The 27,916-nt window shown below is 50.0% G+C and overlaps 1 protein-coding gene across 5 annotated transcripts; it reads right to left on the reverse strand.

Annotated features, from left to right (window-relative positions):
* Nucleotides 1–148: 148 nt before the first annotated feature.
* FHL3 (four and a half LIM domains 3) lies at nt 149–27,698 on the reverse strand. Of its 5 annotated transcripts, none has more exons than XM_062620799.1 (6): nt 27,584–27,698; nt 2,938–3,119; nt 2,685–2,859; nt 1,948–2,117; nt 1,622–1,808; nt 149–532 (listed from the first exon to the last, which is right to left on the reverse strand). In XM_062620799.1, the coding sequence occupies exons 2-6, from the start codon at nt 3,091–3,093 to the stop codon at nt 381–383; spliced, it is 840 nt and encodes a 279-aa protein (XP_062476783.1). In that variant the 5' UTR covers nt 3,094–3,119; nt 27,584–27,698; the 3' UTR covers nt 149–380. The 5 variants fall into 5 exon arrangements, with proteins under 5 accessions (XP_062476783.1, XP_062476782.1, XP_062476780.1 ...); XM_062620798.1 differs by having other exon boundaries at nt 2,938–3,122; XM_062620796.1 differs by lacking the exon at nt 27,584–27,698 and adding an exon at nt 14,143–14,296 and having other exon boundaries at nt 2,938–3,122.
* Between the last annotated feature and the right edge of the window lie 218 nt (nt 27,699–27,916).

A 27,916-nucleotide genomic window follows, 5' to 3' on the forward strand; every position in this document is an offset into this window, starting at 1 on the left:
GGGGAGCAAATCCATGCTGCCAGCCTGCAGATCCAGCAGCCCAACGCTGAAGCTGCTGCTGCCCTTTGCTCAGCTGGGGCCTTGGGCTCAGCTTGTGCCTGGTCAGACAGGAAGCAAAAGGAAAGAGTAAATAATGGAAGGGTGGGGGGGATCTTGAAGCTCCTTTTTCAACTTTATTGAGCTCTGGCTCTGCACAGAGCCATAGCATAGCGTACTCTAGCCTTCAGGAGGGGCACAGGAACCCCCTGAACACACCGCGGTTCGGGGTCAGCCCCCATCTCCTGTGCCTTGTGCCCTGCCCCTGCAGTGGTGGTGGGGTGGTCTGGCACAAAGACCCCGAAGAATAGAGAAGGCCCCTGCCCCACGGTGTCCTCGGAGGCTCATAGGTCGCTGCTGCAGTCGCGGCACAGGATCTCGTCGTTGTCAGGGATGAAGCCTTTCCCCACCAGCGAGGTGTTGCAGCGGGCACAGTTAAAGCAATTGTGGTGCCAGTGACGGTCCTCAAAGGAGACGTATTTACCACCACCAAAGCCTGCAGGAGGGGCAGAGAGCAGTGTTAGAACCCCTGGGGATGAGCTTCCCACACAGAGCGAGCCTTTGCCTGCTCCTCTCCGAGTCAGGTCTTCCCCCGCAGTGCTGCACCCACTGTGTTGGCACCCAAACCACCCCAGTGTCAAATACACCTGAAACACAACCAGCACTCCTGGAGGGGAGAAGAGGACCTTGCAAGGACAGGGAACTCCCAGGAAGAGCTCTGCTGCCACCAGCCCCAGCAGAGGCTCTGCGGCAGCTTCCTCCCTCCTCCAGCAGGGGCTGGACTTGTGGGCTCTGACCCCCTTCTCCCAGGGACTGGGGCAAACCGATAAGGGCCAGACGGGAAGCGATGAGCCCAGGAGCTGCCGGGTCCTGAGCCGGAGTCATCCTCTGAGTCACCAGCTGATGAATGCCTTTGCCTGCCTGCCCAAGCAGCAAGAGACAGGAGCTGCAGAGGGAAAGGTCAAGTGGAGGAGAAGAGGAAGGAGGCCAGACCCTCCTAAGGGTTTCTGCAGAAGAGTACCCTCTGCTTCCCCTGTCATAGGCAGGTACAACAGGTTTAGGCTTGCTGCCCCCGCTAGGGCTGGAAGTCTCTGGCTTTCCATGTCTATGAGCAATCTTTCCACAGGGCATGGCAACTAGCCTCAAACAAGGAGAGCTGGAAACACAAGATCACGCTGAGAGAGGTCATTTTGGGAGCCTTTAACCCTGGGCAGAAGGAATTCCTCCCAAGGGGCACAGTTAACCACTTTGGAAGATGCAGATAAAGGGACAGAAGTGATCACAGGACCATTGCAACAAAGAGATTCTCTCTCGTGGGGTTCCTCAGAAGGTGGCTCCAGCTGTTTCTGTGGGGGATATGCCTCAGGGCGCTTTGCACTCCCCAGCATTTGTCCCTGGGAGGCTTAAAGTGCCTGGAGACCTTTGAGCAAGCCTGCGTGGTGGAGACGTGTACGAGCATCATATGGATGTGGGTGACACGTGCACACAAGAGGGTGCACCAGAGAAGTCACCACCTGTCAGATGGCCTGAAACAGGGCAGGTAGGTCATGCAGAAATGCCCTGTCCCCAGAGCTGCTCTGCTCACCTGTGATGGGCTTTGTGCAGGCACTGCACTTCTTGGCATAGAGGTTCCCAAAGCACTTGATGCAGTAGGGGTTGTCATCCTGGGAGGTGAACTGCTGGCCAGCCAGGGGGGTCTTGCAGCCTGTGCAGACGAAACACTCCTTGTGCCACGGCTCATCCCGGTAAGTCACTCCTCCCTTGGTCAGGGTCTGCAGGAAGGGAGCACACACTGGTGACACATGGGGGTGCTGGAGCCTGAACCCTTCTCTGGTGAGGCTCAGACAGGAGTAGGGAACATATCCCTAGATCCAAGAACTCGGGGGCTATGGGCTGTCGGGTCCCACGTACCTTTTTGCACCGAGTGCAGCGAGGAGCAAACTTGCTCTCATAACAGGGCACACAGTAATAATCCTTCTTGTCTGGGATGAAGGAGCGTGACCCAATGGGCTGCTGGCAGCTGCTGCATATGAAGCAATGCTCGTGCCAGGTTTGTCCGTTGTACTCCAGCTTACGGGATCCTGCGGAGAGAGTTCACGGTGACAGGAGGGAGCAGCACTTGCACACACATGGGCGCTGTGAAGTGGCCCTGCACACCCAGCTCTCTGCCTGCCCGCCCTGTGGCAGCACCGGCCCGCAGGCAGCTGCACAGGGACACCCTGCCCGCCCCACAGCCCCGAGGGGAGGGCTGCAGGAACATGCCCCTAGCACCAGCACACAGGCCAAGGCAGACGCCTGTTGTAACCTATATGTGAAGATGGTGCCAGAATGGCCAAGCAAAGACACGCTTTTGCCTCGGGCCACCTCCAGAGACGCTCACACACCTTCAGTCATTCCTTCTCTCCTCGTCAGCACACACCAGGAAATGCCCAGGAAACCCTTTGTTATCTCCCCCCCCAGCTCACTTCCTCATGGAAACAGCAGCAGCCACAAAGGGCTGCCGTGGTGATCGCAGCTGGGCAGACAAGCAAAGTGCCAAGGGAACAGAAATTCATCTCTCTCCCTTGCTGCCCCACTGTTGGACCACACAGCCCCACCGCTGCTGGGACCAGGAACCAACTGCAGTGCCTGGCTCTGCCTGCTCCTACCTGGCATGACTGTCTTCTCGCAGGCAATGCATTTGGAGGAGAACTCGCTGCAGTAGCAGTCGTTGCACAGCAGCTCCTCTCCTTGGCAGGTGAAGGGCTCATCAGCCAGGGAGCGATCGCAGCGGAAGCAGCGGAAGCAGTGCTCGTGGTAATGGCGATCCTCATAGTAGAGCTCCTGCGGAGGAGAGCGGAGGTGAGGAGGGGACCCATCACCCAGGGACCACCCTGCCCAGCCCCGGGGTCCCCCACTCACTCTGCAGTCGTGGCCGATCAGCTCTTTGCACTCGTCGCAGGTGTTGGCGAAGTGGGCATCGTAGCAGGGGATGCAGTAGGGGCCGTTGTCCATCTGGATGTACTTGCGCCCATACAAGGACTCCTTGCAGTTGTCGCAGTCAAAGCACTCTGTCATGGTGCCAGTCTGAGGGCCTCCTTCACCTGCTAAGAGATCAGCATTGATGCTGGGTCACTATCAGCTTACGCTGCCCGAGATGTCCCTGCACAGCCCTGCCATCTCCAGAGGACAAGGACCCTGAACCCCTGCACGGAGCCAACACCAGGACAGGCCCCAGCCCCGAGCTGCTGCTCCTGCGCACAATCAGGGCCTGGGATGAGCCTTGCTTTAGGTTTATAATCAAGTTCAATACTTGGAGCACCGCTCAGAGGAACCCTGACACATGAGCGTGCAGCCAGAAGACAGCTCCTCACTGTCTGCCTCCTTGCTGGGAAGCACAATGTAAATGAGGACCAAAAGAGACAATGTTCGTGCATTGAAAGCTTTAGGTTTGGCACTGAAAACAGGACCATGCACACGCTGTGTGGGTGCACATCCACCGTCACATCCGAGAGCCAGCCACCTGCAGGGAGACCTGCTTACCAAGACACCAGCATGGCCCTGGACCAACAGCAAGATTCCTCCTGCCAGCCCGGGAGCCGATGCTCTGCCCCACGGGGCTGTCAGGAATTCCAGTTCTGGAGCTTCTCCAGGACTTTCAAGCAGCTGCTCCACAGGGGAGCAGGAAGCAGGGACCCCACAGGGCTGTGCCCAGCTATCCCAGCAAACTGCTTTGCACACATTGCTCCATCTACAACCACTCCTCAAGGGGAAAGCGCCCAGGAGGACGGGCGGTTTACGAGCAGCAGAGGTGCTGCGTGCAGATCAGAGCTCGCTCCTTGCCCCTGGTCTCCCTCCGAGACAAGAGGTTTGAGGAACTACTTCACTTCCTTCGGAGCACGAGCTCCAGAACAAGAGGATCTTCCTCCTGTTTGCTTTAGCCTGGTTATTCCTAAATATGGAGTTTTCCACTTGCAAAATCACACCCTGCTTTAACACAGGTCGCTGTCAAGTGCGGACAAGCCCGTGGAATTACATCGGAGCCATCAGCAGCAGAGTGCCACACGCTGCAGTTTTCTTCGTGAACCCACCCACTTCAGAAAGAGCTGCTATGGCTCAACCTAGCATTTAATGGCACACCAAGCTCATGGCCAAGCCTCCCCGGCCATCTCCCTTAGGCTGGGAGGCAGCCTCCGGGACAGAAGCCGATCCAGACAGCTCTGACTCACGGCCGCCGGCTCCCCAGGGCTATTCTTGGTCAAGCCACACAGCTCCCAGCTGTTGTCAAGCCTGGTATGTGCTGATAGGCCTGGTGGTGAATAAATCCAGTGTTCCCACAGGGCTACGTGACCAACGGAGGGGGAACAAAGTCCCTTTTCAGACACTGGGGACCCAGCTGCCGCCCGCCCCGTGCCCCGCAGCGTGGCATGCTGCTGCGCGTGGCTGCGGCTGCAGGAGCAGCTCCGTGGCTTGCCCCTGCGAACAGCGTGCCCTTGGGGCCATGGCTCCACCACCAGTGCCCCAAAGCAGCAGCTCCAGGCTGTTGCCAGCTGATGGGTGCCAAACTGGCCCCGCTGCCCAGCTCTGCCCTCCTTCTTGGGCATCCCATGAGGTGCTGAGCCCACCGGGCTGCAGCCTCCATGCTCCCTCAGCAGCCTGCGTGGCTCCTGGCCACTTCTCACCCACCTCTGCCACCCCACTTGCCTTCGCTCCCTGAAGGTGCCTGGGACCTTTCTCCCTGGCAAAGAATGGAAATCAAATTAATAACCCTCCTCCTCCTCAGCCCTGCTGAAGGGAACTTTCCAAGGTGTGTCTGTAATAAAAGGGCCTCTAATGAGCACTCCTACCCTGGGAGCGACGGTACCGCCGCAGTTGGGAGCTGCCGTGTTTGCTCAATGGGCTGTGCTTTATCTCCGTGGTCCTGGAACAGGGGGTCAGAGGACGTGAGAAAACACAAGGGAAGGCAAAATAACTTCAATGGAGAAGACTTGGATTTTCCAAGGACTCGGCCTCCTGTGCCTGACACCGTCCATCCATGAGTGTCGGGCCCCAAGCTCAAACCAAGGGACAGCACTTCCCTGTGTCACAGGGATGGGAGGTGAGCAGATAAACCCAGCCAGTGCTGAACCACAAACCGCCCTAATGAGGCAGGGGCTGTGCCCAGCTCCACGTGCACCCTTGGAACCCAGTGCCAGCACCCACAGGAACCCTACAGGTGGGAGCACCAGCTCCATAGCGAGTGCTCAGGACCTGCTCTCCCAGTGCAGCTGAGCTGTCACCATCATCAAGCCCAGGATTAAAAGTGACAGGACAGGAACACTTCAATCCCAAATGCTGTCACCCAGGCTCCTGGCAGTGCCAGGACTCATCTCCTCCACCACCACCAAGGGCCGCTGGCACTCCTGAGCCCACCGATGCTCTCCACCAGCACTCACCGGCCATACCGGAGGTCCCTCGCAGGATGCACGACACAGAGGAAGCGAAAACCATACGATAACGTGGAAGACTCTTGCTCACCCCCACTTGGAGCAGTTTCTCCCCCAAATCTACCTATACCTGCTGCATGCTGTGCAAGCCAAGCTCCTGCTCTCAGGCTCTGGAGTCAGAGCCCCTGGCTGATGCAGAGCAAGCCCCAAGAGCATGACGTGGCCGAGACTGCTGTGAGAGTGGATGGGATCAGACTCCAGGATGCCTCTTCCACAGAAGAAACGGAACAGCCCCAGGAAGTTTGCTCGGGGTTATTTGTACTAGATAAGCTGTTTGCTCTCTTTGTTCTGGTCTCCCATGCAGTGCTGGGCAGGGGTGTCAAAGGCCTGTGCAGTGCCAAAGCAAACTCTGCATCTTCGCACACCCCCACCAGGACACAGCAGTGCTTGAGACCAAGTTCATGGACAAGAGGGGGGTGGGACAAAAGAAATGGGAATAAAAGAAAGAGTACAAAAGCCCCCAGTTCTTACTGTGATTGTGGTGAGGAACCTGGAAATTGTCTCCACTGGTGAAGAAATGCATTCACAACCCCCTTTACTGAGGCTCAGATTGAGAAGTCACAATACAGGCAGTTACGATGTGCTAATTCACATGTGCTCATCCCACTTTGCAGTCTGCCCTGCCCTGTAAACATTAGCTGGGATCAAGGGTGACGTAAGTAACGCCTTCAAATACTAAGCAAGGTGTTGCCCTGAAATGATGGGATTCCAGTTGCTAAGAGAGCCTTTGCTTGCCCATTACTGCATGGCTGCAGTCCCTGTGGGACAAGGAGCGAAGCAGGTCCCTCATACGTGGGGACCATGGAGCTGGGTGTGGGGTATTCTCCCAGCTGTCTGAGGGCAAAAATAAACAACAGATATATGCCTGCCAGCTGCCTAGCCTTTCCCTCTGACAGATATAGCTGTGCTCATGGAAGAAAGGAAGTCCAGTTCCTCTCCTGTGCCCATGAACAGCTTTGGGAACAAGAGGCCCTCTCACAAACAACATTTAAAGTGCTCCAGGATGCAAATCTGATCAGTCTGGAACAGAGCTCAGAATAGCTTCATGTATGGGGAAAGGTCAGCAATTTGTCAAGGACACCCAGCCCAGTCCACTTTCTAATTAGAGAGTAACATGCACCTAACACCACCCTGGTGTCACTGTCCACAGCAACACAGCAGGTGGCTTAGCAACAGCCCCAGGAGATGAATACATTCATTTTAGTGTCCATAAACTGGGAAGCTATTATGCAAAGGAAGCAGCACAGAGTGTCCAGGGCCAGGCTTTCTGCTGCACGCAGTCACCGAAGGGTTTCACCTCCCTTTTGAGATGATTCCTGCTGCAGGGAACTCCTCCAGGGAGAGGTCTCATGTACATGGTGAACCTGCAACCCTGGGCAGCTTCACACCAGGTTGGGGTTTGTTGTCAGGTCACAGCCAGCTGCTCCACCAAGTGATCCTAGAGCAGCCCATAAGGCTATTCCTAGGGAAACACTAAATCTTCCCAGGACACAGGAACAGACCTGCCTTTAGCTGTTGGGTTCCTGCCTTTAGCTGTTGGGTTCCTGCCTGTTCTCTTCCCTGGGTTGCTCTGAGCCCTGCTTGTGCAGTTGTAGCTCACACCTAAACAGAAGAGACAGCACAACCTTGCTGGGACAGGCGAGTGTTCCCCATGTAAGGATGAAACCGCCCAGGGCCAAGGCTTTGGAAGATGGTCCTCAACACGCTCCAAGGTCAGAGGAGGAGGAGAACGCTTTTTGTTCCCGTTGCCTTTCCAGAACCATTATGGGTCCTGGAATCTGCATGAAATTGTTTGTGCCTGCCTCTGACCCTAAAAGGGAAACCAGCTGCTTGCCCTGAGGAGCAGCTCCAGCCCCTCTGTTCCACTGGGAACGTTTTTAGTCCTGACACTGCTCCTGCAGATCTGCTCAGGGTCACTGCACACCCCAGCCCAGGCTCTCCAGGGTGGTGGGGACCAGCTCCATAGGGCACTGTGCACCTCCTCATGCTGCTGCCTCTCTCTGTGCTCTCTTGCTCTGCTCCCAAACCCACAAGCACAGCTGTAGACCTGGCACGGTGGGAACAACATCCCCCATCTGCTGTTAAAGGAGATCCTGCTTTCAGGTGAGAGGCTGGAGGCAGCTTGCCAGCAAGGTGCTGAGTGTTTCATCAGCGCAGCCCAGCCTGCACAGAGCACCCTCAGGAGCAGTGTTGCATCAAGCCTTCACCCGCCTGCTTGGAGCACCACTGAGTCACTTCCTGCCCTTGGATCTCACCTTGGATCCATCTTCCAGCACTGAGCCTCCCCATGGACAGCTCGGAAATCTCAAGGATGAAGGGCTGCTCTCGAGGGGTAAAGTCCTTACAAGGACCATGGGCCTCACCCATGGGCAGCTCCCCCATCCCCAGCACAGCAGGAGGATGCTGCAGGTCGTTTCTCCAACACACAGGGAAGATTTGGTTCGTACAGACGGAGGAGGAGACAAATGAATCAGCTGCAGCACTGGGATGCTGTGCTTGTGCATGCACCAAGCTTGCACCACAGTTGTTTGCCCAAGCACGGGCAAACCAACCTCCTGCCCAGGCTGCTCTGGGCTCTGCAACAGATTTAGTGAAATGCCTGGCACAGTTGTAAGGAAACACCCTGCATTTCCAATGAAATCAGTGCTGTCCGAGTCACCCTGGTCAGCAAAGCAGGCAGGCTCCTGAAAATGCCCACGACATGGAGAGGAACAAGTAGCAGAAACTGTTCAAGCCTCTGGGAAGTTACAAGGAAGACCTAGGTTGTTGCACGAGTTTAACACAGCCTTAGCATGGCAAATTGAGGGTTTCCTAACATTCAGAAGGGACCTCTGAGGTTTCCTCTAACCAAAGAGCGAAACCGCATCACGTGGACTCCTCCCGACCGCTCTGCAGACAGACCGTGATGAGTGCTAAAATCACAACTGTCCCTCAAATGTCTGCTCTTCCCCTTAAACCAACAAAGCCTCACCTGCCTGCAGCACCCAGCCTGCCCAGAGGCGCTGCAGGAAGCGCTGCACTGTTTGCACAGGCTCAGACATCACACCCGGTCCAAGGCGAGCAACGGCAAACGGCCACGGCAAGGCTGAGCAGTGCCTTCACAGGCAGAGGGTTCCAGGAGGTGCTGCGAAGGGCAGGTACACAGAGCCCAGTCCTGCCCCAAAGCAGCTTCCTGCGGGGAGGAGAGGCTGAGGAATGAGGTTACAAGTGCAACGAGGAACACCCCATAGAGACAAAGGCCAGCTCTGGTAAATGCAGCACGAGGTGCCCTCTGCCTCAGAAAACAGGCTGAGACACAGGCTGAGAGGCAGGAAGCATCTTTATCACTTTATCCATTAGTGACATGCTGATGTTTATTTGCTATATCAGCACTATTCTACAGAGGAGGAGGTGATGGGATGCATCTTCAGGAGGCCAGGCTCGCTTTCACACTGCCCTGGAACACCAGCAGTGCTGATCCTGGGAGGAAAATGACCACTGCTCTAAGACTCCAAAGATCTGCAAAGCAGCAAGGATTTTAAGGTTTAACTTCCTGAATTACCAGAAATGATTGGCCACATCTCTCAGAAAGGCCAAAAACAGGAGACCATACGCAGAGTCAGCACACTGCACAAGGAAGTAGTTTTGGCCTTGATGTGCATACAGACTCCACTAGATATGGTCTGCAAGAAATCTTGACATGGACGAGAGGCTGTCTGGAAGCCCAAAACTCTGCTGTGGTTTCAAAACACCAAGGAGTTCATAGACCTTTTTCCTCTAAATCCTTCATTCTGTCTCCCAAGATAAGGGAACATAACCCAAAAGTTTTCCTATGTGAAAGGAAAACCTGCTGTGAATAAGTCAGGCTCTCACAAGGCAGCATCCCCATACAAGGTAATAGGACAAAGCCTGAAGCAGTATTTGCGCACACTGGGACTTTTGTCCCTTCTCTACCCTTTAAAGAAAGAATCTCTTTTTAATGAGGCCACAGTTGCAGGGGAATCCAATTTTCCATGCTACAGTGGAAAACCAGGCACGTTTGCCCATCTGAGAGTCAAATTGTAGCTTCCTGTGGCCAAGACCTTGCTTTTTTTTGCTTTTCAGCCGCTTTTGTCCCTTTCCTCCTCAGATCTGCCCTGTCCGAGCAGGTCCCCTGCATCCAGCTGCGAGCTGAAGCATCTGCACAGGGAGCATGAAGATACGTGCTTTGGAGGAAGAGAAACAGACCTGTTCAAACAGCAGCAGTGAGAAATGCCAGGCTTCCCAGGGGTGCTGGTCACCTTCCAATATCCCAACCAAGGGACAGCAGAGTGCAGGCTCACAAGGAGAAAGGCAACAGTAATTCCAGGCCTCCCTCTAGACTTATTTTCTTTAGGGAAAGTTAATCCTACTAGAGTTAAAGAAAGAAGCTTAAGAGCCCCTTCTATGCACCCATAAAATGAAAAGCTCTGCCCAGGAGGAGAGGATGCAATGATTTAAGAGTTAAAAGTCATTACTAAAGGCAGGGGGTAACGAACTATTTCAGGTTCTGAACAAAATCCTCCCTCTACAGAGAGCAGCTTGGACCAAGGGTGGCACCAACAGCAGCGGAGCGGTTGGGCCGCATTCAGAACAAGCAGCCTGTGCCATTCTGCTGACATCAAAACTGAATGTTTGCTCAAGAGATCAGCTGTTAATCTCCTTCTAAATGTATACAGAGCAAGCAAATTCTGCATGCTCAACAGGAAGTCTGGAATTGAAACCATTTGGGCAGTTCGGACCTGTCGGGACTCAAACAGACCACTGAGCTGAAGGAAGAAGTGCAAGAGGAGTAAGGTACGGACGCATCAGAAGCTTCTCCCAGCCAAATGAAGTCCTTTTTAGGGATGGTTAAGGAACCTCTGGCTTAAAAATGTGCCAGAAGAGATTCTGGCCAGTGTCTGAAGAGGCTGGGGAAGAAAGAGAGACTGCCTGCCCCAAGCTCCATATCACAGGTACTTTCCCCTGCCACGTGCAATGCTGGCCAAGCAGGAGCCTGCTGCCAGCAGCAGCTTACACAATGCAAACCTGCTAGTGAAGCTCATCACTGCTGCAGAACAGCAGCTGTAGACATGGCCGGGGTGACCGTAATAGGAAGAAAGATGCTGGAGCCAAGTTTCAGGGAGTGTCAGTGATCACAGGATCAGAGGAGCGAGAGTCATGGTCCAGGGAAGCTCCATTGGCTTATGGTGCCTCAACAGCCCTGGCACAAACACCATCAGCTCGCGGGTGCTTGACAGACTACACCATAAGAGTATGCCAATGTCCAATCCACAAATTCCCTTAGTTTCCTCCTTCCACTAGAAAACTAGGCAGTGCTTGTGCATGGCTGAACAGGCCTTTCAGACGTACTGAGCAGACCGTGCATTAACCATCATCCTACTGGCAGCAAACAGTAATGCAAGAACACAAAACAAAGCCTAGAGATAGCCATCAACCATATAAAACAAATTAATGGGCAGTGGCTGGCCTCCAGGCCCCAGGTTTCACCCCAGGTTTAGGCAGAAGCTGATCTGAACAGTGAAACGCCTGTTGCTTAGCATGGCATCATTTACCTGTGGACCTTCTTTGCCTGTGTCATTATGAAGTGATGGGCAAGAAAAGGTGGTGGGAAGGGATCATAACTGGATAAGGTTTCATCAAAAAGTAATGAAGAGAGTATATATAAATGCACATGAAATCAGAACTTGGTAGATAAGGTGCTTCATGGTACCTGTTGTAGCATGTGTGGTTTTTGTTGTGAGCTACAGCCTCGTAACACCACACATCATGGCAACTACAACCATGCACGGGGAACAGAGCACTGCACGAGGTCAGTATTCTCCAGCACCAAACATATGACCACAAAGATCAAAAGGGAAAACGCATCCATGCCCCAAACTCAAAAGGCAGAACTCGGTCACAGAGCCTAGGATGCCCTAAACCTCCCAAATGCAGAAACCCAGAGAGATGCTCTGGCTGGTAGAGAAGGAAAAAGGGAATCCCAAAGAATAAGCATGTTGTGAGGATTATAATCGAGCAATGAAAGTTTAAATTTAGACTGGATTGCTTTATTATAACCCAGCAAAGTTGGCCCAGAGCCATAGAAATGCCTAACTGCTTATCCAACTGCACAAACCCAGGGCTCCGGCAAGAGCGTTTCAAAATCTCTTTGCCCCATGAAATAAAGGTCATCCCCAAAACGGCAGAATTCAAACATGAAAGCATGACAGGAAATGACTAACTGCACACTGAGGCCAATTTACCTTCATCTGAGATCTGCTCAGCGCACAAGAATCCTGCAATTCAAACAGACATCCCAGCCTAAATGCAACAAAACCAAGCTGACTGCTCTGGCTGCTCGGTCCTGGGGTCTGTGCATCTCAGCACACATCTCACTGCAACCTAATGGAATTCCACTCCGTTTCCCTAAAGGTCTCTCACAATTCTAGCCCTGCGCTGTAGTTTCCACTTTTCTTCTAGGCAGCTGTTATTTAAATCGAGGATGAAGCCATTCTTCTTTCTCAGGCAATACGTAAGTTAGCATTTACAAAGCTTTTCACCCTCCCCGAAGAAAAGGTACTTAGATTATACCTCTGTGTTGCACAGAAAGGCAATCAAGGGGCTGCTTCAAGCCTGCTTCTGAGTGAGCACACACGGGAGCTTGTGGGCAGGCTATAGGATGCAGTGATGGTGCACATGTTTTGTGCTCATGTGCTGCAAAGCAAACCTGCTTGCTCTGATCCCTTACTGCCTTCTCCAGAAAGCCTGACAGCTCTTTGCTGATTAAAGCTCTGCTCAACTTCAGGGCTTTTTTAATAAACAAAGCAACTTTGACTTCCAGTAGCAGGAAAAGACACATAAACCAGACACGGTTCATTTAATGCATGCCTATTGCTTAACGGGTAAAGTGCATTTTTTCACCAAATTTGGTCAAAATACTCCCTTTTCCAATTTGATTCTTTGCCCCCCAAAACATGAGCACTGATTCTATTCTTGCAGCTATACTGACTGAGAAGGGTGAGGTGCATTGTAACCCTGGCAGCTTGGTGCCTTTTGGGTCTCTCCACCTGCAGGCAAAACCAGCAGAGAAAGGCAGGGAGGTGGCAGAAGAGACGCCTCTCCCACCATCCGACCACTAACCATGGGCCTCTCCACCTGACTGGCTGCATGAGAAGTAAGGACAGTCTCAATCTAAGGTCCTTTTTACAGCTGCTGGTGTCCCTTGCAAGCAAAGGCAATTACAGCTCTGTAGCCCGCAGCATGTGAGCAGCTTCTAAATCTGGGGAAGGACTGAATCCTGGCAAAGGCAAATTGTCTCAGGTTACCATCCCCAGAACTGCTTGCCTGTGGTCCCAAACAAAACTAAGATCATTTGTTGCCTGGGAGATGCTGTTATGGGTCAGCTGCAGCCCTCCTGAAAAAGGTATTGCTCTGCAAGGACAGCCTAGCTGCGCCCTCCGAGCACCAGAAAGCACACAACGGGGACAGACAGGATCACTGGGAGGGGAAAACAGCCTCTGCTTTTAGCCATGGCCTTGCCAACATAGACGGGAAACAAGCTTCCTTCTTTTGTGGCTGAAGATTTCTCTGCTAGGTGATGTGGTCATTCAGTGTCATTCACTTCAGCGATACAGAGCCAGTTACCTTCAAATCAGGCTCCCTTTTAAAGCATTTCTCACTGGCACCTTTAAAAACTGCTCTTAGATCCCCCACATTTCGAACAACAGACATCATAAATAACATCAGTTGTAACTGTCACATATTTACTGGAACATCTCTAAGAAATAACAACACGCTTTCCTATTTCTGCCGTGCTGCGTTGCCACGTTTTGAGCTAGAGTGGTACCCATTAGGGAAAACTGGTGCCACATCCAAAAAGACTAAGTGGAAACAGCTATTTTAAGGGGCACAAATGCTCAGAAAATTGACAAATGCCTCTATATCATGTATTTACCCCTTGGGTTTGCAACATCTACACCCTTGCCCACTGCATGGGTCTGCCTCTGAACTGGCTGTTGCTCCACATGGCAATCTGAGCAACATGGGACACTGCTGGTGATGGGTGGCACAGTAAAGCACAAGCGGTGGCTGTCCCTAAAAACTCCCAGAGAGAGGAAAACTACTCCTTCACAGAGATAAACCCAACACACGAACCAAAGTAACATTACAGAGCCCCTGTTCCAGGTCTGTGGCTCATTTGCAGAACCTCATTCTCTCATTCAGATCCGAGATTTACAAGGAAACCTACACAAAACAGATTTGTCACAGATTAAAAAGGCACCAAAAGGTCAGAATTTTAACTAACAGAGGCTCCTGTCATGACAACTTTCAGGTAAAGACCAAGAAGAGTTGATGTTTCAGCCCCTGAAACAGCAGATACGAAACAATGCCCCATTTCTTTGCTGCAGAGAAGGTGCTTCACACTCATCCACTGAAGGAAGCAACAGCAACCCGTTCTTTGACTACATTGAAAGGTCTTCCAAGACTCTTTTGCATGCACACGCAGTTCAAGGATCATGGGTTTTACTGCAACAAGTCACCACCAACTCCCTAATAACCCTCCTTCAGTTCTCCAGACCAACCAGAGCAAAAAAGCTGTTTCCAAGGGGTTTGTCCCACACTGGCAAAGCCCAAGACACAAAATAGACCAGTTCTCTGTTACCTTGCATTGCTGAAGGCGATGGGCCAGCGTAAAACCCAACGGTCCCAGCAGCTCTCCCAGTGACTCACAGCGCAGACAGTCGAAGCAGGTGCCACCAGCAAGAGGCTCTCAGTGGTAAATCATCACTTCACCAGCAAAACCCTCAAGTGCTTGCCCAGAAACAAAGCAGCCACATCATAAACCAGAGGGTGACATCAGTACAGGGATTGCATTTCCTACAGAGGTTTAAATGTCACTACTTGTGACTGGAAATCGGACACTTATATTCAAGTTACTCTAAATTTGCAGAAGACACGGAAGAATCGTGATTCTGGTTTTGTGTAGGTAGAGCTCACTTCCAAATCCTTTCCATTTCTCAATGTCATGATAACAGAAAAGGAAAGAAAAACAGAGAACATGCAAAACTTGTAACATAAAGTGAAAAGCGAATGAACATCAATTTAAGGCTGACTTACCAAGTCAGGTGTGAATGAGATGAGCAGCAGAACCCCTTGATTTCCACTGGAAAGGGTCAGTGTGAGTCAAACAGCTTGATCTACTTGGGAACCAGTTACTCAAAAATCTCTGGATTTCCCTCTTCCAATCTTACTCAGGTTTTGCTCTACATCTTCTAAACTCAAAGCTCTCAAGGATCTGAAAGCACTTACTTCATCATTCCTTAGGTGAGCCACAGAGTACAAAGACTCTGCATATAGACACATACACACACACACACATACATAGCCTGTGCATATGGTCTAACCTGAAGTGCATTTGTGATTTTCCACACACAGCTCTTCAGACTCTCCAAAAGCAACACATCCAAGACTTCTACCCAAGCACGATGGGTCAGATTTAATCTGGCTGTGAGTTACATGATGTTTGCACAGGGTTGAGAAATACTAGAAATCAAACTTCTCTTGGCTGAGTTACGTGCAACATTGCGTACTTCTTGCTAGTAATGACTCTTTAGTAAGTACTGCTATTACTCTATGTATTCCAGAATACTCTGAGTTAGGCATGGCAGCAATTTTCTTGGTATGAAGTGTTCCCTGAGTTAAAGGTAGCCACTGAAACGCCTTAAAATGTAAAGGCTGACTTTTCTCTTTGGAAATTTCCCTGTGCTGAGAAAAGAGGCAGATGAGAATAACTAATCCACATTTAAGGACACAAACTATGGATTAGTTTCTTTACTTGGAAAGCAGTTTAGCTCCTTGACTCCCTGCTGCAAACAACACAAATAAGATGATCCAGTGCAAGACCATAAATGAAAGGGCACTCAGTTTCCACAGATCCAACATCCCGTAACTCTCATGGGACTGTTGCTTCCTCAGTTCCCTAACGGCTGTCACCAGCAAAAAACATTATTTACCCTTGTAATACCTGCAGGGCAGGCAGTTATTTTATCTCCCTCGTGGGATTTGCACCTCTGTGGGTTCTGGCACAAAGCAAGCTTGGGAGAACTAAAAATGGAACCAAGATCCAAGTCCCTGTCCATCTTTCTTCTTCTGAGATGCAGCACATATCCCTGCCAGCCTGGAAACCGTGACACCCACTAATGAATGTTATAGGCCTGTGTCCACATAGATTCCACAAACTGAGCTCTGTCAGAGGCAGGGAAAAAAAGGAAGGAAGAGAAGGATGATAAGGACAGGAGCTTTAAGGTCCCTTCCAACCCGAACCATTCTATGATGGACAGACACAGTACTGCTCAGTTATCAAGTACAGTTAATCCAGACTGCACATCTTTCAACCAAGTAACACCATGCCTTTGCTAGTTGCTCCTACTATTTAAACATCAGGCTTTCAAAGCGAGTGCTCTGGGTTGGAAGAGGGCACTGGAGTAGTGCAGCACCAGGAGTTACACAGCAGCTCAAAGTGATTAACCCTGAGGAATAGAAAAAGCCATGTTTTCCTCAAATGAGAGTAGCAGAATTCCAAGGTGAAGTCAAAAGCCTGGCAAGAGTCAGCAGTTTAGGCTGGTACGTGGGATCATGATGCTGACAAAAGCTGTCCTACTCGGAAACATTTCGTGAGCCACATGTTTTTTGTCGCTGTTCTTTCTTGACCATCTTCCCATCCTAAGCAACACCTGGGAATACTGCCATCAGATGTGGATCTTGGGGAGGAATTCTGGTCTTCAACCATGCTGAAATTAGGCCTTTCAGGCAGATATTTAATATTATTTATTCAATTTCATTTGAAGAGCCTTAAAAAAAGACCTTTTCCACCAACAGTCCTGAGTTAGGATAAATGCTGTTTTGGTGGAAAATGGCATGATCAGCAGCCACACAGATCTGACCTGCAAGAGAAATTACCTAACCTCCAATACACTCATATGAGGGAAATCCTGTGGGCTAGGATCATCCAATAAGGTTGTTTTACACTTAGAATGGGCTCTAAACTGCTAAGATACAGCCTGAAAAATCAACTGCTCCTTGGTTTTACAACGGGTTTTCGCATTCTCTATTAAATAAAACCTCTCAAAGCCCCCAGGAGGCAGAGCTCAGCCTGGAAAGGATTCTAACAGTTACAGTGTAAACCCACAGAAAGCAGGGACCTAGAAAGGAAACAGCTCATTATAGATGAAATCTTGATCCCAGATTCTGCCCGAAACAACTGGGATTATTAATCCAGATAAGCAAATTCCTGGTGCTGAACCCCACTCCGATACTTAAAGCAATTCAGAGAAGATGCTGAGTAGTCCCTTTTCTCCTCAGATAACGACATTGGAACTGTATTCATCGATGAATTTCTAAGTGAACATTTGAAATCTGGGTAAGCAAATTCAAAATACCAGGGCCATATTTACATTCCAGGGTAATCATTCAGTATTTAATATCTCCTGCTTCCAGTATTCTAGGGTTTTCTATGCACCGAAGCATTTAGCCATGTAAAAACCAGCTGCAGCAGCTGGAAGACATTCACTGGGGCCGCCAAGATTAATTAGTTTAAAAATACATTACTAAAGTGTTCATTTTATTTCCAAAGAGCTAACCCTGCTGCTTTCAGCTCTATTAGGGGCCTTGGTGAATAATGCTTATGCAATGTTCTCAGCGGGAGGGATCAGATGCCACAGTTTCACAAATGCATACAAATATCTTAACTAAAACAAGTCTTGGATTTCGGTTAATGCTCCTCTGGACTGACTCAAGTCATTATTCACAGCAGTATGAAAAGCAGCTTGCAAATAGCTTCTTCTTTCTCCTCTACACCCAAATGCCCAGCGCTGAAAACTGCTTTATAAAATCACTGATGAAATCTCCCTTCATACCTGGCATTCACATCCCTGTGTTAAAGAATGATAAAACACAACAAAGCTCTGTTGCATGCCTTTTCTCTCCAAGAAGTTCCTGCATCATCTTAACACAGCTTTTGAAAAATCAAGCAAACAAGAGTCAGAGCTGAGACTGTAACAGAAAACAAGGTTAGATTTGGCTTAGTATCCACAGGGATCACTTTTCTAGCCAACAGTTTGCAAAGGGTTATTTATGGCTAGCCATTTTTTGCTGGAAGATGCTGAGGTTTTAGCAGAGTTTCTGCAGAGTATGCAACAGCATTCAGCATTCACTCAGCTAATGAGTTAAATCACTGCAGCTCTCCGATGACTTGAAGATTATGGGTGTAGGAAAAGGGAATGCTTGGCGAGGGGAACTTTCAGCAGTCACCACCAAGCTGCGGTTAAAACAGACACCAATGACTCTATTCAGCTCCCAAACCTCAGACAGTTTCCATTTTCTCAATAACAAAGCATTTTTGTGGAATGAGGTAACAGTCTCCATCTGCCAGGTTCTAACTCTCCACTAGGATTTCTCAAGAGCCTGGCTGAACAAGGGCTGGCCAAAGGAGCCCAGGGCTGCACAAGGCAGGAGTCCTTCCTGCCTGGGAAACAAAGGGACAAAGCTGACCTGGAGAGGAGCCTCTGGGATCATCACAGGAAATCTGCTGGGAGTTTCTAACAAAAGTAGCCTCCAGGTAGCTGCAACCAGTTAAGGAGAGTGCAAAAGGCTGAGGAAAGTGAGACTTTGCACTAAGGATGGACTGGGACAAGCAGGAGGGAGCAGAAAACAAATGGGTGCCACAGGTTCGGTGGTCAGTAATCCATTATAGAAGTGTCAGGAGCACAGAGCAGTGTGATTTAGAAGAGGACAGAGGTCTATGAGCACACAGTGCAAACAGGAATACCTGAAAGGCTGTGGAGCTGAGCCAGAGCAGTTACAGCCTCAGAACAGAGGTTGGAGGTGGTCTGGGGTTTGTTCTTGCCTTGGTTTTGTATGTGGCAGCCTGTATCTTGGCTTCTTAATTCCAGGGATGCTGAGCACCATTCCTTTGATTTCAAGCAAAGTCAGCTCAGTTCCTCTGAAGATCAGATTGCTCATTTAGATTCAGATGAAGATCCTGCGTCCTATTGGAACCCCACATCCAGCCCTCATCTCCTTCTGTAAGCAGCTCAGACTCTCAGCTTCAGGTTCAGCACATCTCACCTGCTTGCCCTGCCAAAGGATGAGCAAACCAGAACACCACAACCCCAGGCTCACTCATGCAAATAAAGGTAAAAACCTTGGAATGGCATGGAGAGAAAGAGCTTGGAGGAAAACATGGCTACACAGCACGTAACATCAGGAAAGGATCTTCATGGTGCATGTGGGATTTCTGATCCATTTTTTTCTGTCCCTGCATCTATAAATCTTTAAAAAGCCATGCAGGAAATTCCCCAGGACACTGCAGCAGCTGGTGCAAATGGATGCCTCGGGCAGGTCACAACATACGAGATCCAACTTAGTTACTACCTTGGTAAAGAGTGCTGCCAGGAGCAGTTATTCACACCATGTGGAGCCCTCGTTCTGCCCGTGTGACAGAACACATCTGACTACAAATTTTAAGTCAAATTTGTAGTCAAATGTCTATTCAGAAGGACAAGAAACCATGTCTAGAAAACCCATTCTGATGGTATGATTTTAGTCTGGTGCATCAAGTTGTGTATTTACAAGGACAACAACAAGGACTGTCAAGCAGAAACTGCTCTAAAGCCATTTTTGCACAAATTTCATTGAAATTTGCAACCAGATCTATGATACTACTGCAGTACAAAGGAAGAATCAGTGAGGAAGGAGATTTAGGTGTAAATAGCCCTGTTTAACATTCACCAGAGCACCAGTTTTACTGATCTGCCACAAAACTTCATAGCTGAAGACTCAACCAAAGCAAATGCATTTAACCCTGGTGCTATTTAGTCTGAGGGAGATGCTGAAATCTGTGCATTCATACATATTCATATGCACCAACAAGCAACAAACTCAAAAACACAAGATGCACCTCGAGCTCAGCTCACCTGCAACCCAAATGGAGAGAAATCCCACTTCCAAAGATGCCGGTTCTCTAACCATCAATCCTTATTTCTGCAGGTCAGGCACAGCCTCCCAGACATGCACTGATGCAAACCAAGGAAGAGCTTTTTAACAGGTTTTGACAGGGTGCCCAGAGAAGCTGTGGCTGCCCCATCCCTGGCAGTGCTCAAGGCCAGGTTGGACACAGGGGTTTGGAGCAAGCTGCTCTAGTGGAAGGGGTCCCTGCCCTTGGCAGGGGTTGGAGCTGGATGAGCTTTAAGGTCCCTTCCAACCCAAACCATTCTATGATGATTCTATGAATATCAGAAGATATGGGGTGTACTCACACCACTGCTGCCAATCTCCTGCATGGCCTTGTACAACTCCCTTCCCAGCTCTACATCCAGTTCTCTCACCTAAAGCAAAGGCAGTTTTTCAGTTGCTTTTCTGAAGGCATTTGCATTCCTGTAGCTTTTTGCTCTTGACAGTTTGAAAACGTTAGTATTGACCCCCTCACTCGCTAGTTTAATACCACGTACCCAGCTGGACACCTGGGGAACACAGCTGCCAAGTGGCATACCTTCTTTCCCAGCCAGGACAACCCCTTTCCCAAGCCGTTTTTCTTCCTATGAAGAATGCTGCTGCCAAATCTCTAATCCTTGCCTCACTGCAAGGTCAGCCAAAGAGGACTTCCATCAGAGATGAGCTCTGCTAGAGAAGGCTCCCTGGAGATCACAAGAATAGTACAGTCAAGCCCAGATGGCAACAATGTGCAGAGCACATTTCCAGCAAACAGTGACTGGGCAGAGGACTATGCAAACTCAAGTCCACCCTGAGTTCTGCTATCTGCTAGCTAAGCGCTCAAGTCTAGGCTGAGGCCTTTGGGAAAGGTCAGGGTGGATTTACAGGCTCTAGAGATACTGCTTTTGTTCTCACTCTTTGCTTCTCAGTTCCTTCGTTACAAGATACTAATCTCTCTGTAAGGCAGCTCTTTGGAGCCAAGGGTTTAGATATTATTGCAAAACATATGCTTAAAAGAGACTGGAAATGATGTTGGCAGTGTTACAGAGGGGAGCGAAGTGCAGCTTTGGGTCAAAACAAGAAAAAATAAACCTAAGCTCGTAAGCAATTCCCATGTGATGGTTTAGGAGAGCCAGCAAAGGCTTCTTCTAGAAAGAAAACAATACTGTGAGAACGAAGCTAACGAGAGCTGGCTCTTGGAAAAATAAAAGAGGCCCATAATGAGCCAGAGTATTGCCAACAGCACATATCCAAGAGAATCTTTCTGGGAAACCGACCCAAGTCATTACACTGGAAAGCCCTGCGGGACGAGGGACCTTGAGGCTAAAAGCTGGCAAATTGCTTCATCAGTTAAGGTTGGTCCCAATGTTTTCTCCTGTGTAAGAATAATTTGTTTTAGCCTACAGGTCTCTAAAGAGCAATGGGTAAATTCAGGCTGCTTCCTCTGGGAAGGGAAACGGACTGCTTGGCAAAGCCCTGCCCAATGGGACACATAGAGAAGGTTTCCCACCACTGACATCCCTTCAGCCCAGCACCCAGCCCAGTGCACCCAGGCTGTTGGCTTTGCTTCAGTCCCATGCACCATCAAACCTCCATGGTGCAGCAGGCACATCGTGCTGATGAGCTGGTGGACACTCACCCCAGCCACTTTGGTCAGTGCTCCACTGCAAAATATGATGACTGCGCCTCCACAGAAGCATCTTTTGGGGCCTCATTCACCCAAAATGGACAATTAGAGCAATTACTCTGGTGTATCTTGTTTTCCAGAGGGATAACGAGACTTTGTTCTATCTCTCCAAGAGATCTGTTAATACACCACGGAATATGTATACTGATGAAGAGGTGTATAGGTAAGGCTTTTGTATGCAGCCTTCTCTTTTATTTCCAGCCCAGCTACTCAGAGTTGCAGGAGTGTACAGATCACAGAAGACAATGAATGTGATCCCTCACTGCGCTTCTGTGCTGGCACAGAACAAGTCCGCATTGGCAGGGGATGTCAAGGTGCTGTCTAATGACTTTCCTCCCCTTCCAACTCCTTTTCTGATTCATGTTGCCATCTTCCTTGCAATTGACCTAAATAACATGTTCAGGCAGCGCTGGAAGTGTTTCTGCCTCATGCTTCAATAGCAGCAAGATCTCCACACTTGGAAAGGGTATTTCTTGGGAAGGTCACACCTCAGGCGGCTTCGGAGCGTCCTTCCTGGGAAAGGAACAGAAGCACCCTGTCTTGTCTCACTTCATCTGTAGGACTTCCTGGCTACAGGAGAACAAAGGTTGCCCAGGAGCAGAGAAAACACATGCTACGTCTGTGCCCAAGCCCCAGCAAATCCGAACAGTGTGGGCAGAGTATTCGGTTACCTCATTTCCAGGTGTGCTGTCAGCATGAGCCATGACTGGCTTGGGATGAAAGAGGAAAAACTGTTCCTAGATCTGGACTTGTCTGCATTGTTTATGGTAATTATTGCCCAGCAGCCTTTAATCCTTTAATGTCATATCACACTCTCAGCCCTCAGCTTCTCTATAACCTTTTGATCACCGCTTGCTGTTCCACTCAAGAGGAGGCTGGAAGATGGAGTGCAAGACCACACTATCCCAGCAGAGCCAAAGGGAAGAGGAGAGCTAAGAAAGCCACTACAGAAGGACATCAGCAGGTCAGCCATTATCAGACACACAGTGGTTATGTATGCTAGCAACACACAAGCACTTAAACCAGCCATTACCCAAATAGTAGCTCTCCAACTATTTACTTCAGCACCTTTTATAACATAAAGCATTCAACACCACTGGATCACAGGAATACAGGGACAATCCAACCCCTGTTGCCCTACAGAGGCTTCACACAGAAAGACTTTTGATCCTCTCCCAGTCTCATTCTTTCCTTTACCATAAGTTTAGGCACTCCTGATAGCCACTGAGATATCTCACCTCCTCACAATCCCACACAGACTCCAGCTCTCAATGTTATCTTACAGCAACTGGCTTCACAGCTGTGTGCTGAGTAAATGGAAAAGCAAAAAGTCAACTGAAAATACATTGATTGCCAATAAGGAAATAGACTGTGAGGAAACACAGGAAGGTATTCCAAAGCTGCACGGACCGTCACAGCTCTCATAAGAGGCAGTTCTAGTATGTGGTCTTCACACTACACCTTGCAAGGCAGGCACTAGACCCTCAGCAGCCTAACAGAACCCTTTTCCAATTCAAAAGCTACACATAAATATAGCTCCCCTCACACAATAGAAAGGAAGTTATACTTGATCTGTATCACTGCCTTTCCAGGTAACTGAGCTTCAAAACCGAAGCAGAAAAGCTGCAAGCAAAACTCACACATATCTCTGGGCCACAGCATGCCTGCTTAGTCCACAATGGCTAGTCTCTGTTATCTCTACATTTTTTATTAGCTCATGTTTACTTTGGCCACACATCCAAGCAGTCACTTAAACAGAGTAAGAGAGGGAAATCTTGGACTCCCAACAATGGCCACGCAGTCTAATCTGCCACTGGGGACAATGACTTGACTCCTATTGGCGTTTAGTGCTGGCAGGGTCAAGTGTAACATGTGCTGAAGGAAGCACTAGGGAAGCAGATCTGCGGCCGTTCCAACCACACTGAGCACTTCCTTGAGCTATTCAGAGGTCCCTTTCCCCCTCGTGTGTAGAGAAAACAGCTCCAGCTGTCCAGTCACCTGCACTGGCTTCTCCGCTCCCTGGATTTATGACATTGGAGGCTGCTAATGGCTCCAGGTTAGATACAGCACATTCCTCTGGCTTACAGCTCAGGCTTAGTTCACAACTAAGTTAGGAAGCAGTTAAGATTATGTCCTTGGCATCAGCCTTAGATTTGGTGCCGGAAGATAATTTATGTTCCTGAACAGAACTGGCACTGGGCAGGTTGGGCATAAACACCAACAAGCTTCCATCCAGCACTGACACCAACCAGAAGGGTCCAGAGTTCATATTCATCCCTGGTGCTGATTTAAGAATCAGTATTTTCTTAGCTGAGAAGTTCAAAATACTTTGCATAAAATCACTGCAACTTGCAGAAGACAATCTACCGTAATCAGAGGCAAATAAAAAATGATGTGAATTAATGTTCATGACCACAGGCCAAATGAAGCCAAAGCAAGGCTGCAGTAAGAACAAGACCATAAATTGTAGGATTTTTATTACATTGCTGTTTGGATTTTATGTTAAAACATTTCTAAATAGCTCTTGATTAACTATTAACTTAGCCCTAATGGACGCATCCTTCCAATTGCTCCCAGAGTAATATTATCCTCTCAGTGGGCTCCTGTTGAGCAAGGGCAGAATCATTTGTTAAACCCCTTTTCTCCATTTAGCAAATATCCACAGACACGAAGTGAGTCACTAAGCAGAGGCAATTCTGCTAGGATGAAATACAGGAAGGTGGAAGCCATGTGGCATTCTTCAATTTCCCCTTTCTTTTCACAATCAGCCCCTTGATATTTTCTTCAACAGGAAAACTGACACTCCCCCTCCCTGTAAACTGCTGACAATTGTATTTTACACCTGGCAAAAACCAGCGCAAAGAGGAAGGAAGAGAAGAAACAAAGCCCAAGGACTTTTCTCAGCAACTACATCTCTGCACAACGGAGCAGTTTTCTTTCCAAGTGCAGCTAAAGAGCCACTGCTTAATGGACAAAGTCTAGCAAGTACAGATGAGCCTTCATGGGAAACACCACCTCCCCTCCACGGAATGACACAACGGGGAGCTCTGCAGCGGCTTCAGGGCAGCTGCTTCCCAGAGAGCAGCCAGAGCTGTCAGGCTTGGCCCAAGTTCCACTGAAACCACCACAGCACGTGCAGCTGAACCCCTCTGCTTGCAAAATCTCAGCCCTCGTACTCCAATGTCCTAGCCTTTAAAAGTTATCCTGGATTCCTGGCAGCAATCTCAACATTACATAGTACTGGTAACATTTCTCTGTCCCCTAACAATTGGTCTTTTCCCTTTCCTATATGCAGCTGGGGTCTATTGTTCTACCTGTCTTTTTTTTTTTAACCAGAGTAAAACATTTACATCTGTTTTCATGACCTCACCAGGCAAAACACTGACAAGTTCTCTCTGACTTTTTCCATTTTGGCCATCGAAACTGCATCCCTTTCAGCAGAAATAGTCAAAGGCCCCCAAGGAACGAGGTGTAGCAGCTTGAGATCTGGAGTCAAATGCTGAGCAAAACTGCAAATGGCATCGCACCACCCTCTCCCCAGACCAAGGTGGGTGCTCTGTGGTGGGCACAGCCAGTCCAAGAACTATGGATACCAACCATGGATACTGACTGCTGAACACCAGAGAAGTGGTTTCCTTATGTGAGCAATTACAAGAAGCTCTGGAACTGTTTGTTCGGTGGAGAAGCTCAGCTTTTATTCAGACCAGTCAGTCCCCAGGTTTCCATAAACACCTTTTACGCCCGTGGAAAATGTCTTGCACAAAAAGTGAAGCAGAGGCACAAGGTTTATGCTCATGTCTCTCTCCAAGGCTGTTGCTGCAATCAGGGCTCCTCAAGCATGAACTCATGCAAGCCAAGAACAGTGGAAATCCCACAGACATGGACGGGGACCCCACCAGGCACCATGAAAATCTTGTGTATCGGTGCTGTGATTACCATCAAAGTCCTTTTCCAGAGAGATGAGGAGGGAATCACCTGAGGACTAGAAGGAATCCATTTATCCCTTTTTCCTGCTGGCATTTCAAAAACACCAGCAGGCCACGTAACAGCACCAGCTCAGCTGCAATTAGGAACACAGCACAAAGCATCCTGCAGGCGAGCAAGTCCTGGCTCTGAACAGAACCAAGTGTTTCCACAGTTGGTGCACTGGGAATTTCAGTAACCTGCCCCCAGAGTTGTCCCTCGCTCCATCAGTTAAGGGTTCACCTCTATCTTAAAGCTGCCAGGTCCAAAACCCAAAGAACATCACTGAGCTCATACCCCTCCAGTATCCGTTGACCAGTGAACACTGCCCATAGGCACACAAGGCTGGTACTCCGTGTCAGGGCAACCACAATGACGCGGGCCAGGGAAGCCTCCTGCTTTCTTCCCTGTGATGATCCTGGGTAGTAGGGCCACCCCACTGATGGGCAGCATGGCTGTTTCAGTCTGCTCTAAACCCAACTGCAGCGTAAACAGGAAGCAGAGCTGACAGCAGACGGGCTGCAGATGCTTGCAAACCCTGCAGAGGGAATGGCAGGAACCTACTGTCCTCCCAGAGACCAAGGAACCAGCCTATCTCCAGCACACCAGTCCCTGCTCAGCTTCAGTGCTGTTCTGCAGGCAGGGGAGATGCACAGCTCTTCCCCCAAGAGGCACCCCAAAAACATCCAGCATGGAGAGACAGCGGTGCTCCAGCAGCTGAGGCCATGGAACTGTTCACAGGGCTTCCTGCTAGGGAATTCTGGATATTTCCAAGCACCACCCTGCCTTTGGTGTGTCCGCACCACTCCCTATGTGCAGGTTTAAGGAGTCCTTATTCCAAAACATACTTTTTGCAGCAGAGCACTCACTGTAATTAGTGCCCACAATGAACTACACTGCCTGTATTTTTGTCTCCTGTGCTATGCCACCAGTCTTAAAAGCATACGAAATTACAGACCTAGCTGGGAAAGAATTAAACCAGTGCTCACAACTCTGTGTCTCTAAGGAAGTAGCCAAGAACACGAGCAAGAGAACCAAATAGTCTCCATCCTAGGAAAAGGAAGGAAAATGGCACAAAACGAAGACAGGAGAAATGTCAGACTTCCCCTTTCCTGCTGTCCTGCCTATCAGGAAGTCAAACCACATTTTGACTAACTTAGGGAAATGAGGCAGCTTCAACACTGTTGTGTTAAACTGTTGTGAACTGTTGTGAACATCAGAAAAAAGATTACTCATGCCAGAGGCAGATATTTAAATACAGGAGACCCCTAAGGACATATCCAAGAAAACACTTCTCAAAAATGAACAGCAAAGGGAATATCTGACAATCCCATGCCCGGAGGGGCTGGAAGAGCCACAGATTGCTAGTACTTGGTACAGGAGTCTCAAAACTAAATCTCCCTGAACTGGTCTCTAATGGAGTGAGCTGCCAGCAGGATCCTGCATCCATCACATGGGCCTGCTCTGGGGCTGCCTTCCCTCTGCTCCTGGGAGAGGTTTTCCACTTTGGGAAGATTTCTTTATGATTTTCAACCTGGGAAACAGCGAAGGCATTACATTCAGGTCTGAAAGGATGGAGACCTCAGTATCAAAGCAGCACTGCGAAGATAAGTAACCAACATCCACCATCCATTTGAGCTGTGAGTCAGCGGGGAGTAATTCCTGCTAACACACTTCACCCAGGGTAACTCTAAAGTGAATTCTCATGGAAGAGTCAAAGTGATTAATGTAACCACAAGTACAAAACACCAACTAAACTGGCAACCAAAAGAGAAAACATCACCTGAAAGAAAATGCAATCATCTGAAACAACACTGTGCTTAGTGAAAACCCCAACCCGGTTTGAAGTGATGCTGAGCTGGTTTTTAATAGCGAGATCCAAACCATGACTGCAGAGTCTTTGTTTAACACAACACACACAAAAAGCAAGGCTTGGAGCAGTCCTTCCCTGTACCCACCCTGGGATTCTCTGGGAACATAGCAACCATTGAGGATGTGTTGAATGTTTCCCTGCGCTACGTTAGAGCATTTGGTTTAAGTTTACTTCCGAGTTTATTGGTTGGGTAAAGTTTCAGAGCTTGCTTAATAAAACACAGCTTAAGCTTTGCAACCGCGCAGCCTGGGGAAGGGACACGGCCCCAAGAGTGGGTTTTTCCCTTTCAGAAAGCGGTACGAGCTGCGCTTCCCACCCAAACCCGACCGCGGCTCCCCGGGCGAGCTGCATCCCGGCTACCGACAAGCCAAGGTCCCGCGGGGCCCCCCGGCCGCGCCCGGGACACCCGCGGCGGAGGCACCGTCCCCTCCACACACACAAACCCACTCCCCCCGCTCCGGGACAACCCCCGGCCCGCCCGGGGCTGCTGGGAGGGAGGGGGGGAACCGGGGGCCAGCTCCCTCCACGGCCGCTGCCCCAGCACGGTGCTGCCCGTCCCGTCCCGTCCCGTCCCGTCCCGTCCCGACCCACCTGACCGACGTTCACGCTCGCTCTCCCGGCGATGGGCAGGCGCTGCTCAGCTCACCCCGGCTACACTCCGCTGTGCTCCCCAACCCCGCGGAGCAGGCGCCCAGCCCGGGGCGGGGCCGAGGGGCGGCGGGCTGGGCTGGGCTGGGCTGGGCTGGGGCTGGGGCCGGGCCGTCCGGTGCCCGCCCCGCACAAGCCCGCGCTCCGAGAGCCGGGAGGAGGCTGCGCTGGAGCTGGTACCGGGGCTCCGCGGGACGGAGGAGCGGCAGCGGGGGGCTCCGGCAGCTGCAGGGTGTTCTACCCCCGAGACGGAGCTGCTGCACCGCAGGGGCTCCC

The sequence above is a fragment of the Pezoporus occidentalis genome, unplaced genomic scaffold (genome assembly GCF_034315485.1).
Source record: "Pezoporus occidentalis ecotype Australia unplaced genomic scaffold, CSIRO_AGI_Poc_V1 ctg223, whole genome shotgun sequence".
NCBI lineage: Eukaryota > Metazoa > Chordata > Aves > Psittaciformes > Psittacidae > Pezoporus > Pezoporus occidentalis.